The 14,329-nt window shown below is 47.4% G+C and overlaps 2 protein-coding genes across 3 annotated transcripts in view; one reads left to right on the plus strand and one right to left on the minus strand.

The window, feature by feature from the left end:
- Positions 1 to 2,415, minus strand: part of eIF5 (eukaryotic translation initiation factor 5) — a 56,678-nt gene extending 54,263 nt beyond the window's left edge. For both annotated transcript variants that reach the window (XM_037419092.2, XM_075866077.1), the window contains exons 1-2: positions 2,261 to 2,415; positions 1,787 to 1,915 (exon numbers count right to left, since the gene is read on the minus strand). The gene's annotated coding sequence lies outside the window, so the exon portion shown is untranslated. The remainder of the gene's footprint in view (positions 1 to 1,786; positions 1,916 to 2,260) is intronic.
- Positions 2,416 to 5,568: 3,153 nt separating this feature from the next.
- Positions 5,569 to 14,329, plus strand: part of LOC119167592 (cytoplasmic 60S subunit biogenesis factor ZNF622) — a 35,813-nt gene continuing 27,052 nt past the window's right edge. The window contains exon 1 of the mRNA XM_037419091.2: positions 5,569 to 5,976. Coding sequence (XP_037274988.2) covers positions 5,584 to 5,976 — 393 coding nt within the window. The 5' untranslated portion in view covers positions 5,569 to 5,583. The remainder of the gene's footprint in view (positions 5,977 to 14,329) is intronic.

Below are 14,329 nucleotides of genomic sequence, written 5' to 3' on the forward strand. Positions count from 1 at the left end.
AGAAGTCGCGCAGAACACGCAATGGTGAATCGAGCTGGCTGAATTAGAATCCCGACATTATGAACTACAGCCTTGTTTTCAAAAACAGGGCGGCTTGATTTCGGTTCGGCTGTTGTTGGGGGTGCACTTCACGCGTAAACCAGTCACGCAAACCGCAGAAGAAAACAGAAAAATTGGAGTAGAGAACTTGGATCTGTAATGGAGTCGATTACGATCGAAAAATAGCAGTTTAACAGCAGTATGCTTCCACTTGCTGTTTGTATTTTGTTGTAAGCAAGACCTAAGTCACCAAAGCAGTCGCGCACCCAGTCAGCGTTAACCACCGTTTAGTGTACTTTACAAACGACACTCGATTCACTTTTGAAACTGAGCTACACGTTCACACCCGGTACAGATAACGACAATGTAAACGCGATCAAGGGAGTTTTCGTAATCCTGCTATATTTCACAAGCAATGTGCAAGTTCCCGCAAAAACGTTAGCAGTTTCGCTTTACTACTCAAGCTATGGCGAAACTTGCTTACGACATTAAAATCACTGCGAAGGCGAGAGAGCGAAAAATGAAAACGAAAGAAACGAAACTAGGCGCCAGCTCGAAGTCGGGGAGAACGAAAAACAGCTCCAATAAACGTGCCAGCGCAGCCGATGAGGGACTGATTAAAATGCGAGGCCGCTACCCGCCCCCCTCCACTGCTAACAGAAAACGAAGCGTCTGCGCAGGACAGCTGTGGACAAGAACTAATCGGCGAGAGAGAAAATAATAAAAACCACGGGAGGGCCACGTCGCGAGCGGCCCGTTTCTAAACAAGCCTCTCCACGGCATTTTTGTCGTATTTTTTTTTTTCTTTTTGGAGTCGCGGATGGCGGCGCTCGCGTATGACAGCGGTGATTCCGAAGAAACGTCTCCGCGGTGGAAAGCTAACACAAAACGTCGGTTTACGCTTCCCAACTCGCGGTTTTCAAGGAAATCTATCACGTTTATTCCCCCCGTTTCACCTTCCACGGCCGCAATCAACCCAACACCACGATCGCAGAGCACCATAGTGCCGCAGACGCTTCGAGAACGACAAAAAAAAAAATAAAAAAAAAAGCGGCCGTGCAGCAGCTAACTGCCGTGGTCACATGTTAGGCCTACGGCCTTCCGTGCAGGCGCTCGAGAAGCCCTAAAACTTGCATGCCGCGAGTCTGAAAAAGGGTATGCTTGCCTCCGCACCCAGAAAGGATACCGAACCCCGGCTTTCGACACCCGCGGGTTCTCGCTCTAGAAAACCGGGTTCAGAACCCGCAGCAGTCAGTTCATCTGAGACCCGAATCGCGCGCACTGGCGCACGGTCCGCGGATTGTCACGGAAGAAGTCGGCTGTCGGGCACTGTGCTAAGCTGCCGGCTAGTCCACCGCTGCGCTCCGGCATCGCCGGGCGTAAACGTGGTTCGCGTAAGTGAAAGCCACAGCGGGATCCTAGGCCTAACGTACGTCGCGTACTTACACACGTACGAAAAAAATGAGCTCGACTATGTCATTGAAGAATACGATAGGGGGGGAGGGGGGGGGGGACATCGAAAAAACAGCCGCGCCTCGAAGAGAAGAGCTCAGCTGTTCATGATCGCCACGTATCCTGCTAGACTGACATTTTACTTTTTCTCCTTAGCGAACCTCTTAATAAGTCGCGCTGACGTATCGCTCCTCTCAGCTGTTAACATCGCCAAACGTGGCAGATGCCCTGCTAAAAGTGGAGGGTGGGATGCGCTGGGAAATCGTGGTAAAAAGAAGAAAAGCATTTCACTCACCGATCCACCAAAATAAAGACGTCATATAAAACTGTTGACCACTGCTGTTGCGCGCTGAGAAACACGGTCGGCGTCGTTCAATCTCCGGAGAAATGGTGGCAAACTGAGGTGGAACACTTCCACCGACGTCTTCTTGTGGGCACCCAGAAAGAAAGAAAAAAAAAAGGAAGGAGAGCTACGTGAAAAACGACGTTAGACACACTACGCTTCACAATAAGGCTCTAAAGCTGATGAAATAATAAATCGCAGGCATGCCCTCCCGTTCTTAAAAGGAGGGTCTTTGCGTTTTAGAGGCACACATAAGACACACACATACACGGCCTCACAGTCTTGCGAAGCTGCACCCAAAAAAACGGCACCGCACGAGATGGCTCGGTCGGTTTGCTTGGCAGCGTCCGCGGTACGGCGAGCAAGTTGGTCGTAGGTAATGTGAGAGGCTACACGGCTCTGAAGGCGAAAAACGCGGTCACTTACCCGAGTACTGCAAGTCCGCGGTGCAGCAACGAGCGACCAACGACACATCTGCAATGGAGCTCACCACCACGGTTCCCGGATGTGGCTCGTTTCGCCGACGGATGGACGGATAGATGTGGCTGTACAACTGGTAGGTGTTTGTGGCTTACCCTTTACATTGGGCGGCGGCTAACGCCACCTAGCCGTAATACTTAATAAAGTAATCATTAGATTTATCTTTTTTTTTTGTCTTTAAATAGAGAGGTTGAGGATTCATACTTTGCAGTGAAGGGTTTAATTTTCACTCGTGCCTTGACTTTAGCCCCCAATCAGATAACCTCCTTCTATTTAAGTCTACCCGCTTAAAGTCTATTTTGCCCTTCCTGTCCCTAAACCCCAGTGCTTTGAAAAACTCTGCGCCATCATCATGAACTCTAGAGTGAAGCACTTGACAGAACATTATCAAATGTTCGGCAGTTTCTTCTTCCTCTCCACACGCACTGCATACTGTGTCTACCCCTTCGTATTTGGCCCGATATGTCTTGGTTCGCAATACTCCCGTCCTGGCCTCAAACAGTAGAGAGCTACCCCGAGTATTATCATAGATCCTTTCCTTGGCAATTTCCTGCTTAAAAGTTCGATAGATGTCTAGTGCGGACTTCTTAATTATGCCAATTCCCCACATGTCAGTCTCTGTTTCCTTCACTTTCTTCTTAACCAATAGTTCTTTTTGGTTTGGCCACCTGCTGTTTTCTAAGAATTTACCAGTCAATTTCCTGGTTCGCTTCCTCCATTTTGTATCGACATTCTTCATGTACAAGTAGCTGAAAACCTTCCTAGCCCAACTCTCCTCCCCCATTTCTCTCAATCGCTTCTCAAATTTCATCTTGCTGCTAGCTTCCCTGCCCTCAAATGATGTCCATCCCATATCACCTTGTACTCCCTGATTTGGTGTATTCCCGTCAGCTCCTAAAGCAAGCCTACCTATTCCACGTTGCTTAATTTCTATTCTTGCTTGAACTTCTGATCTCATGCACAAGACCGCATTGCCGAACGTCAGCCCAGGAACCATGACCCCTTTCCATATTCCTCTCACAACATCATACCTATTGTAATTCCACAGTGCCCTATTTTTCATCACTGCTGCGTTCCTATTACCTTTAGTCGTCCCGTATATTTCGTGTTCCCTTAGGTACTCGGTCCCATTGCTTATCCATACGCCCAGATATTTGTATTTATCTGTTATCTCTAGCGTGACCTCCCGTATTCTAAGCTCACTACCTTCGTTATCAAAAATCATGACTGCTGATTTTTCCTTACTGAATCGAAAATCTCACCTATCTCCCTCACTACCGCAGATGTCCATCAATCTCTGCAAATCTTCCTTGTTGTCGGCCAATAGCACTATATCATCTGCGTACATTAATTAATGCTGGTAGTGCCTGATCAATAAGCTTTTCTTGTTTGACTAAAGAGAGGTTGAAGCCAAGTCCACTTCCCTCTAATTTGGCCTCTAATCCTTGAAGGTACATCATGAATATTAAGGGTGACAGTGGACACCCCTGCCAAGTCCTCGTTTCACCTCTGTGGACTTGGATACCTGTTTTTCCCACTTTATAACTACCTCGTTACTTTTATAGATTTCCTTCGAAAGATTAGTGACTCCATCTTCCACACCCAGTGTGTCTAGTATTCCCCAAAAGTCCTCTTAGACCACGCTATCGTATGCTCCCTTGATATCCAAAAATGCTAGCCACAGGGGCCCGAGTTCCCTTTCTGCTATTTCGATGCACTGCATCAGTGAGAACAGATTGTCTTCCAACCTCCTGTGTTTCTGAAACACATTCAGCAGTTCCCCCAGCACCACCTCATCCTCTATCCATGCCTGCAGTCTTTCCTTTATAATCTGCATCGCCAGCCTGTAGACAACTGATGTCACTGTTATAGGACGGTAGTTGTTTATGTCATCTTTGTCCTCCTTTCTTTTATAGATCATGCTCATGCATCCTGCTAAGTTTCCATCCATCAGGGACTTCACCATCGACTATTGTTCTGCTCACTGCTTAATTCTCTTAAAGATTGTTTAGACTTCGGAAGCAATGTCTTTATCAGCATAATTGGAATGCCATCTGGGTCTGTTGATGTACTACTTGGAACCTTCCTCTCAGCCCTTTCCCACTCTCGTTGTGAAAATGGAGCCATTGTGCCACTTGATCCATCTCTGTCCATCGTGGTGCATAAGGCACTTCTTTATTGAAATTTTTCTGTCACCCTTGTTCTTATATATTGAATAGCTTCGTCCCCTTCTAGCCTATAGCACCTTGAGCTGTAGTTATAAACCTCTGCTGTAGGTTTGTTTCATTTCTTATGGAGTTTAGATGCTTCCAAAATTTCGCAGCTGCCTTTCTGACCTCTTTATGTACTTCTGCCAGCCACTGAGCACCCTTTCTTCTAATCTTTTCATTCATCAGGAGGGATGCTTCCCTTCTACAGCTTAGTAAGATTTCCCATTTTCTTTCAACATCATCTGTTTGTTCACCCCGCTGCTTAGCATGTCTGTGTTCCCTAGAGGCTTCCTTACGTTTTGCTATGGCTCTCTTAACTTCCTCATCCCACCAACTCTTGGGCTTTTGTCTTCTTTTCCTGGGTGACTTGTCACGTGCCTTAGCAAGCTCTAGCCCAAACAGTCTGATTAGATTTGTGCATGCCCACACAGTTTTATTATCCTCAGTGATTACTTTCTCAATTTGTTTAGTAGCAATTTGTATTTGCCTTTCTGAATGAAAATTTTCCTGTAGTTGCTCATCTTGTCTTCTTCCCACATTCGCTGCTCCTCCAAAACTTAACTTGATAGGTTTGTGATCACTACCCAGACATCTGGAGGCACCTTCTTCTATGTGCATTCCCCTGAGCCTATCATACCGACAAAAATAAAGACAAGCGCGCACAGTGCACAGAAAAGAAATTATTTTACTCGCAACTTGAATCTAAGTTGCTAAATAAGTTCATCATTTATCGTATTTATTTGAATGCAGATTTTTTAACAGCGCAAAATGTTTACAAACTTGATGTTATTAATATTGATAATATATAAAAACTGAGCAAACCTATAACATTATTTGTTTTTGTCAAATGAGAAGAAAAAATTATCTCTAAAAAGAATAGTTCTCAAGTTACTGCACAAATAAATTGAAGAGTAATATTTGACGTGGTATGAGTTACTAGCCTTGAAGGTGATGTTTTCGTGTGTTACAGTTAAACTTGACGTCATAGACGCCATTTTTAAAATTAAAAAACAGTAACGTTCAACGGTAACACCAGTAACATAATGCATTCTGGCAACCATGTCTTATCAGAAGCAGAAGACTCGCGACAACATGGCGAGCGTGTCATCGTGCGCGTGTCTCTCGTGCAAAGTAGTGTTCGCGAACGCGGAGTTACACCGCTCGCACTACAAAAGTGACTGGCACCGGTACAACTTAAAGCGTAAGGTCGCATTTTTGCCACCCGTCAGCGCCGAGGAGTTCCAGCAGCGGGTGCTAGCGCACCGGGAAGCCAGCGTCGCCGCCGAGACCTGCGCTGCCGGCACCTACTGCGACGTGTGCGGCAAGCGTTTCGGAACCCCCAAGGCCTTCGAGAATCACGTCAACTCCAAGAAGCACCAGCAGGCCCTGGTCATGGCACAGTCCGGCAATCCGGAGGAGTCTGGTGCAACGTCGTCGTGCGAAGTTATTGCTGTAAGCTTACCTCTATCGTCGTGCTTATTGTGCTCTGAGCGCCCGCCACAGTGGCTTGGCGGCATCGTGTTTAAAAGCTCGAGGGTGTGGGTTCGACTCGCGGCTGCCACATTACGACGGAGGCGAAATGCAGGAACAACCCCGGACTGTGGAAAATAATCCAGAGTTGTGCTATTACAACGTGCCTCAATCATGCCGTCGATTTCGCACTTCATATCTTTGACTTAAGTAGTGTCTATTGCTGGGCACAATATGTCAGTCAACCGAATGCCGGCAGTTCTTTTCTTTAAGGGGGTTGCAAGTAACGGGGCTACATTAGGTTATGACCAGGCTCGCCCGCTTATTCGTCCCGCAAATGAATTCTCTGTGCGAGCCTCGAGTAATGAAGACAGTTTCGCCTATTAGCGACAATTTCCAGAACATGAGGTGCCTCCGAATAGCGTAACTGCATTACTTGCACGATTTATGTCTCTGCTTCCTCGTGCCGCCGTGCTTACGCTTGCTACGGCGTCAGGCCATATTCACAACGTCGTTGCGCCTTCTTGCGCAACACTTACAGGACGCGCGCAGCGTTTGCGTTGTTTGGCCTTGTTTCGGCGGGGGAACTACACGAATGTTCGATAGGTTGCAGCAAACCCTACCTGCGCTGCTTTATATTGCCGCATTCAACCTGCAGAGAAGAGCTCGCGCAGCAAGAAGGGAAGACGAAGCTCTTGCCCCAACCTCTTTACGAGCGCCTTGCGTGTAATTACAGTGAGCTCTCCTATATCTGACTTCTGCTGTGTCTGCGTCGTGACACTGGTGGAGGAGCTAGGTATATGTCCAGGACACCTTCAAACAGCCCGGGATATAGTCCACAAAGACTTGCGCTCGTCAAAACACCCGTTCACGGCGCCAGCCGCTGCCTGTTAGGCCTGAGCCCAGAGTTCGGTCCATGGCCAGAAAACATGACCGTGCCTGAAAGCAGTAGCCCCGCCATGACCAGCCCAAGCACGACACAGGTGACTGTTTTCACCCCTAAAATTCCTGTGGATTTTCACGACAACACATATGAGGACACAGATGACTGGCTTGAGGAGTTTGAGCGCACATCCAATGTTAACGGGTGGAACGCCGCACAGAAGTTGGGGTACGTGTATTTCCCTCTTCAGGACGGGGCTCGCACATGGTTCACGAATCGAGCGTGGTCAACGTGGGACGAGTTCCGGCGGAAGTTCCTGGACACCTTCGCAAACACCGAAAGGAGGGAGCATGCGCAAAGACTTTTGAATCATGAATTCAAAAGCCAAACGAATCTGTGGCTGTGTTTGTTGAGGACATGGCTCAACTCTTCCATCGAGCCGATCTTGATATGTCCGAGAGCAGAAAGATAAGCCACCTCATGCGCGGTGTTAAAGAGCAGCTCTTTGCTGGTCTCGTGCGGAACTCATCTTCAAGCGTCTACGAATTTTCGAAGCAGGCGACCGCTATCGAACGTGCACTACAGCTACGCTACCGCCAGTATGACCGCCCAAACAACAGCGGACAAATCAGTGCAACTGCCGTGACCACTATGACACCTTACGAGCGTTTTTTGCGTGACCTGATATGTGAAATCCTGCAAGAGGTCAAGAAGCTCACCGCCACACCGAATGACTGCATGATTGCGTCGGTCACTGAAGTCATGCGCCAAGAGATAAGGCAAGCGCTTTCACTTCCTGAGCTGAACTTTGGCACGGTTAGGCCAACCTATGCAAAATTCCTCCGTCGACAGCCATCTAACGTGCCGCCACCACAGCAGTACCACCACCAACAGCCGCCGACAGTGCCTTCGTACTATAGGGAAGTGTCGACGCCGGTGCGACCTCCACTCCGCAAGACCGACATCTGGCGTACCCCTGAGTACAGGCCCTGGTGCTTCCATTGTCGGGAAGCAGGCCACATCGTGTGGTAATGTCCTCAACGCGTAGCCGGGCACCAAGGATTTCCGTTCACTACCCCTCGGCGCTATTTCGACGGAAGACGCAACGTTGATACGAGCACGACGATCCTGCGGGACGTTTCTCCTGGGTTCCGGTCACGCTCACCCTCTCCTGGTCGTTTTCCTCCATCTAATAGAGGTAGCTCCATGGACATGGCGAGAGGAAGATCTGCCAGTCCACAACGGGGAAACTAAAAGCAGCGACCTTGGGGGGGAGGTTGCGAATTTCTGAAGAGTTGAAAATCCCCCATTACCGCCGCACGAATCGCCGCACATTTCGAATGAATCGACAAAAGACGACATTGTCACCGCGACATTACACTTTCAATTGACGGTCACGACGTGACGGCACTGGTCGACACTGGTGCGAGCTTTTCAATAATGAGAGCGCATCTGGCCGACAAACTCAAGAAGGTTAAAATGGATATGACGGTACTGCAAATTAGAGGAGCTGAAGGCCAGCTGCTGACGTCTACCGGGAAGTGCACTGCACGAATCAAGATCGGGGATTCGTCGCAACCTTCGTTATTCTTTCGGAGTGTTGTAACAGGCTATCTTGGGTATCAATTTCTTGTGAGAGTACGGTGCCATCATAAATATACCGAACGGTGTATTGACCGTCTTAGCGGACCATAGTGCAGCGATGCAGTGCAAGTCCATGCGCGTAATTGACGACGTGACCATGCCACCGTTATCATGCCGCCTCGTCGCTGTCACGTGTAACACGCAGCATAGCGGAGGAGGTGTCGCGGAACAAGTGTCTACACTTTTACTCTCTCGAGGAATATCCATTCCCAGAAGTCTCGTCAGTGTTGTATCTAGCCAAGCAGAGGTCCTGTTGAAGAACTTCAGCAACGAGCGTTGACACATTACAGAGGGTACCACAGTTGCATACTTCGAAGAAATTGTAGAATTTCGCGAGCGCTTCGCAGTGCAACAGGCAGAGACACCGGCCACTTCCGCACCACCACCACCTGTCCACGTGAGCACAGATTTATCGCTAGCGCAGAGGCAGAGTATTCAAATGTTCTCGGCCAGTTCAAAGATTGTTTATTCGACCTCGAAGGTAAATCAAACGCCACTGACAAAGCATCGAATTATAACAGAAGAGACGGCCAGACCAATTCGACAAAACCCATACCGCGTAGCACCGAAAGAGCGCGAAGCAATCCAAGAACAACTCCAGAAAATGCTCGACGGTGACATCATTCAGCCATCAAAAAGCCCTTGGGCATCACCGGTATTGCTGGTTAAGAAGAAAGATCGCAGCTTACGCTTCTGTGTGGACTACCGCAAGCTGAACCGCGCGACAAAGAAAGACATGTACCCATTACCGCGTATTGACGATTCACTTGACAGGCTGAGGCATGCACGCTTTTTCTCGTCGATGGACATGAGAAGCGGATATTGGCAAATCGAGTCCGATGAGCGAGACAGAAAAAAGACTGCTTTTGTTATGCCTGACGGGCTTTACGAGTTTAAAGTCTTGTCCTTCGGATTGTGCTCAGCTACAGCGACATTTCAGAGACTGATGGACACTGTCTTATCGTGTCTTTAAGTGGCAGACGTGTCTGGTATACCTCGACGACGTCATTGTTTTCTCAGCAACATTCGAGGAACATCTAAGACGGCTGCTATTAGTATTTCAAGCAATACTGTCCGCTGGCCTAAGGCTGAAACCTGAGAAATGTCATTGCAGTTTCAAGGAACTCCGATTCTTAGGACATGTGATGAGCCATGAAGGTGTTCGTCCGGACCCCGACAAGATCGATGCCATCTGAAAATTTCCGGTGCCAACGAATAAGAAGGCTGTGAGACATTTTCTTGGCCTCTGCGCCTACTACCGCAGATTTATCGCACGTTCTCGCACATAGCGTCGCCCTTAACAAGCAGCATTTGACGATCTGCGACAGCACCTGCAGACACCACCTGTGCTCGCTCACTTTGACGAGGACGCTCCTACCATGATCCACACCGATGCCAGCAACGTAAGTTTAGGCGCTGTACTGTTCCAGTGGCAAGACTCAGCCGAACGAGTGATCGCATATGCAAGTAGGGCGCTTTCCCGCGCCGAGTCCCATTATTCCACAACGGAAAAGGAAGGTCTTGCTGTATTATGGGCAGTTATGAAATATCGCCCATACCTCTACGGCCGTCCCTTCTACGTAGCCAGTGGCCGCCACTCCCTTTGCTGGCTGACCAACTTGAAGGACCTATCTGGTCGGCTAGCGCGCTGAAGATTACGCCTTCAAGAATTCTATATGATGGTCGTCTATAAGTCGGGACGGCAGCACTCTGATGCTGATTGCTTATCCAGGTCGCCTATAAAGTAAGACGATGTCTCGGAAGAGGATGACATGGCGTTTATGGGAGTGGTCGACACGGTCACCATTTCGTCTAAGCAGAAAAAAAGACGGCGAGTTGCTTCCCCTTATTAATTTTCTTAATAGCCAGTCTACAAGAGTTCCCAAGATATTTGCAAGGAGCCTGCCGTCATTTTGCTTGTGCAGTGGTGTCCTATATAAGAACTTTTCCTCCAGCGGAAGTGCCCACTTGTCTTCCCGACATCGATTCTGGATGAGATCCGTCGTGCATGCTACGATGAGCCAACCTCCGGCCACCTCGGATACACGCGCACATTGGCCAGAATCCAACAGAAGTAGTACTTGCCGAAGCTTCCAGGCACTGTAAAGCATTACGTCCGCACGTGCCTCGATCCTCAACGACGAAAATCGCCACTTCTGAAACCAGCCAGATTGTTGCAGCCAGTTCAAGTGCCCACCATGCCATTTGCACAAATTGGAATGGACCTCCTTGGACCATTTCTGAATTCGCATTATGAACTATCTTACTTGCAGAAACAAAGGCATTATCGTGCGGAACCGCAGTAGAAGTGGCACGATTTTTCATTGAAAATATTGTTCTGAGGCATGGTGCTCCTAGGATTATAATAACGGACAGAGGTACTGCTTTTACGGCCATGTTCCTTAAGTCAGTGCTTGTGCTCAGTGGAACAGCGCATCGAAGAACTACCTCCTACCATCCACAAACCAACGGATTAACAGAATGCCTCAACAAGACAATTGTTGATATGCCGAGTATGTACATCGACGTGGATTATAAAAATTGGGACGACGTTCTACCATACGTGACGTTTGCTTATAATACGGCGCAGCAGGAAACTACCTGAAGCGTGCCATTTAGTCTTTTTTTATGGCCGTGAAGTGACGACAATGCTTGATGCCATGTTGCTCCACGACTGCGACGATACAGACACCGATGCTCAAGTCTTTACCCAAGGACCTGAAGAGGCACGCAGCTTGCACGCGTGCGGATCGCCCGGCAGCAGAGTTACGACGCACAACGTTATAACCTGCGACACAGATGCGTCATTTATCAACCAGGCGAGAAAGTGTGAGTCTGGAGCCTTTCTGCCGAAGCGGCCTTTTTGAAAAGTTACTCAAGAAGTACTTTAGTCACTACAGTGTTGTTGTATGGCGCCTAAGTGATGTGAACTATGAGGTCATCCCTGACAGTTCCTCGCGAACTCGCCAGCAAAAATCTGAAATCGTACACGTTGTGCGACTGAAGCCATATTGCAGTGAGCCGGTGGCATAATACCTCAACTACATACACCGTGTATTTTGTCGCAGAGCATCGGGCCGATGCTATTCCTGGAGGGAGGCAAATGCCGCATTCAACCTGCAGAGAAGAGCTCGTGAGCAAGAAGGGAATACTAAGTTCTTGTCCCATCCTCTTTACGAGCGCCTTGCGTGTAATGAAAGTGAGCTCTCCTATATCCGACTTCTGCTGTGTCTGCGTTGTGACAATATTGTAGAAACCGGCGAATGACGTGGCTGTCTGGATCGCATACAGTTCTTGACAGCACCAAAGCTAGTACTCGGTGAACAAAAATGTAGAAAAGATTTATTCCGTCTACGTGCATACGGCCTACCATTGGAAATGGAAGGCTACCATTGTCCACAGAGCTGTTTCGAATGCTAAACTGAAATTGTTGAATATTGTTTTTCAGAATTGTGTATGCTAAGAAAGCCTTACATTAGTTTTTGTCACCACTGCACATAACGTGGTGCGAACAGCAATAGCTTGTCACACCCGGTGTCTAACCTTGCGTACAATATTCTACAGGTGGGAAGATTTCGAATAAGGTGCGCAGAGACAGTGTTCGTTGGTTATGTATGCTTTTCATCGGTTATCATGGTTACATTATAGGATAGCGTGTGACACAAGTACAGTGATGACAAGCAAACCTTTGCTTAGCTTATTCTAAGTGGGCCGCACGCGTACCTTTCGTTAGCAGTCCGGCCCACTTCATGAATCATGCAGCAAAAAGTTTTAGAACCCATTAAGTAAGAGTAGAGTAACAGTTATTTGTCAGAAGCTTCAAGTGCTTTCTCCTTTGATGCCAGCACGCATGCTAGGATGTGTCATTTCGTCAATTCACGTCATGACATTGTTTTTTTGTTTGTCTTTGAATGCGATAGTTACCATTAGTATAATGGTTGAGCACGTGTGGCGGTACCTGGCAACATCTGTGGGGGGTGGTAACTACTTGGCAAACCAGTGAACCCCCTTTAACCTGGGTATATGGCACAGAAATTCTGGTACATGGCCTGGTTTATAGAGAGAGAAGGAAGCAATTTCTATCAGACTTTCAGAAATTATTGCAATTTCTAGGCCACGTGCCGCACTATGAATATTGGCTGGTGTGCTCTCGGGAGCCTCGACTAATGATCGGCAGCACTTTCCGACTATTCTAAAGAAGTGTTGCAGGACCCCTTTAATAAGTATGCTCGCAAGCTACACACTCGACTGGTCTTAAGCGGGCTTTTCTTAAGGTCACAATATGTGCAAACAGAAACGTGGAGTAAGAACTCTATATAGGTGTTCAGATTTCTGTCATTCTTGAGACCTGTATTGACATGTTTCTAATATATAATCTTCACCAGAAATCACTCGTTTATTACATATGCAAGAGTACTCTTTTCAAATGGCGACATTAGCTGACACATTGCCTGAACTACCGCTGCCCTCTTCTGCAATTTCCTTTGACAGACGCAACCTTTTTTGGAGGTGAAGTTTTGTTATGGCAGCTCTCTGGCTGAAGTGAACTTGAGACCTCTGGTCTATAGAGCTTTGCAAGCAGCAAAAATTCAGAGGGCCAGTCAACAGGCTCGGACTTTTCTTTCTACACCCACCCAAAGAAACTCTGGAATTCATAGAGTAGACCGCGGCGATCACGTTTTCGAATTAATACAGCGCTGCACAGAGCCTCCATTTCAAAGAACCATTCCTGCACTCCTTTTATGCACAGCAACTTAGCATGGCATGCAGCTCGTCAATTTCTCTAAACAAATCTCGACGATCGGCTATGCCTTCCCCTCCCTGTGAGGGAGAAGGTAGTGAGGCTGTGCAAAAATTTCAAACCAGCTAAAACTTATGTTCTGACCCCTGTCAATTCCTTAACGTATTTGAAAAATCTTGCAGCAGCATGGTAACAAAGTAAAAGTGCACATATTTTTCTTTATAACAATTTTTGGACCTCAGGGTTGCTTTCTGGCACATCAAGAAAAGGATTTTGTAGAGATCATTTGGCAGTGGTTAAATCTGGTTCATTAACCTGTGCTCGTTTGGTTGGCTTCTGGCTGGCTTGACAGTTTTGAAAAAGGTAATCTAAGGAGTGTCTGAAATTTCATTGCATGTAAGTTAACGAGTTCCCCGTTCTTGAATATCGTTGCTATGAATATAACTTACAATATGGCTGCCATGTTAGTTTGCCCAAATAATGGGTTCTTCAATAAGTGCACCTGAACCTGAATGCACAAGTAATTCTGTAGTGTAATACCATAGTCACGAAGCTACTGTGGTGGTTTTTGTGTCTGCCTTGACCTGTTGTTCTCAACTCTAATTTGAGCTGGGTAGATTAGTCACTTGTGCAGTTGCAAAAAGGTGCTTTCTTCAGCAGAAATAGCATATCGATTGTGCAGGAATCATTCAGCTAAAGAGGTTATTAGTGCTGCCATATTAAAGCTTCAGGAAAACAGAGGCACATGACTCATTCGTGGATAACGGCTTACATCAGTTTTGATATACTGAAGTGAATGTGGTAATTGTGTAGTCGTACAAAGGCCATCTCAGCTAGGTGGCAGGGAGAAGTTACTTCAAATCTAAGTGGTCTCGTTTTTTGTACCAAATGAAAGGCTATACTCTCTGGAGCCTATGGGATGTACTGGCAAGTGTGCGTGCATTAAACATTAATTACAACATGGTTTTGAAGGCTAGTTTCAGCTTCTACTGCACTTGCATGTCACGACGTGGTGCGCGCTGCTTCACATGCGCCAACACAAAGTAGCATGGTGTTTTCATGGCTGC

This window comes from Rhipicephalus microplus, chromosome 6 (assembly GCF_043290135.1).
Source record: "Rhipicephalus microplus isolate Deutch F79 chromosome 6, USDA_Rmic, whole genome shotgun sequence".
NCBI lineage: Eukaryota > Metazoa > Arthropoda > Arachnida > Ixodida > Ixodidae > Rhipicephalus > Rhipicephalus microplus.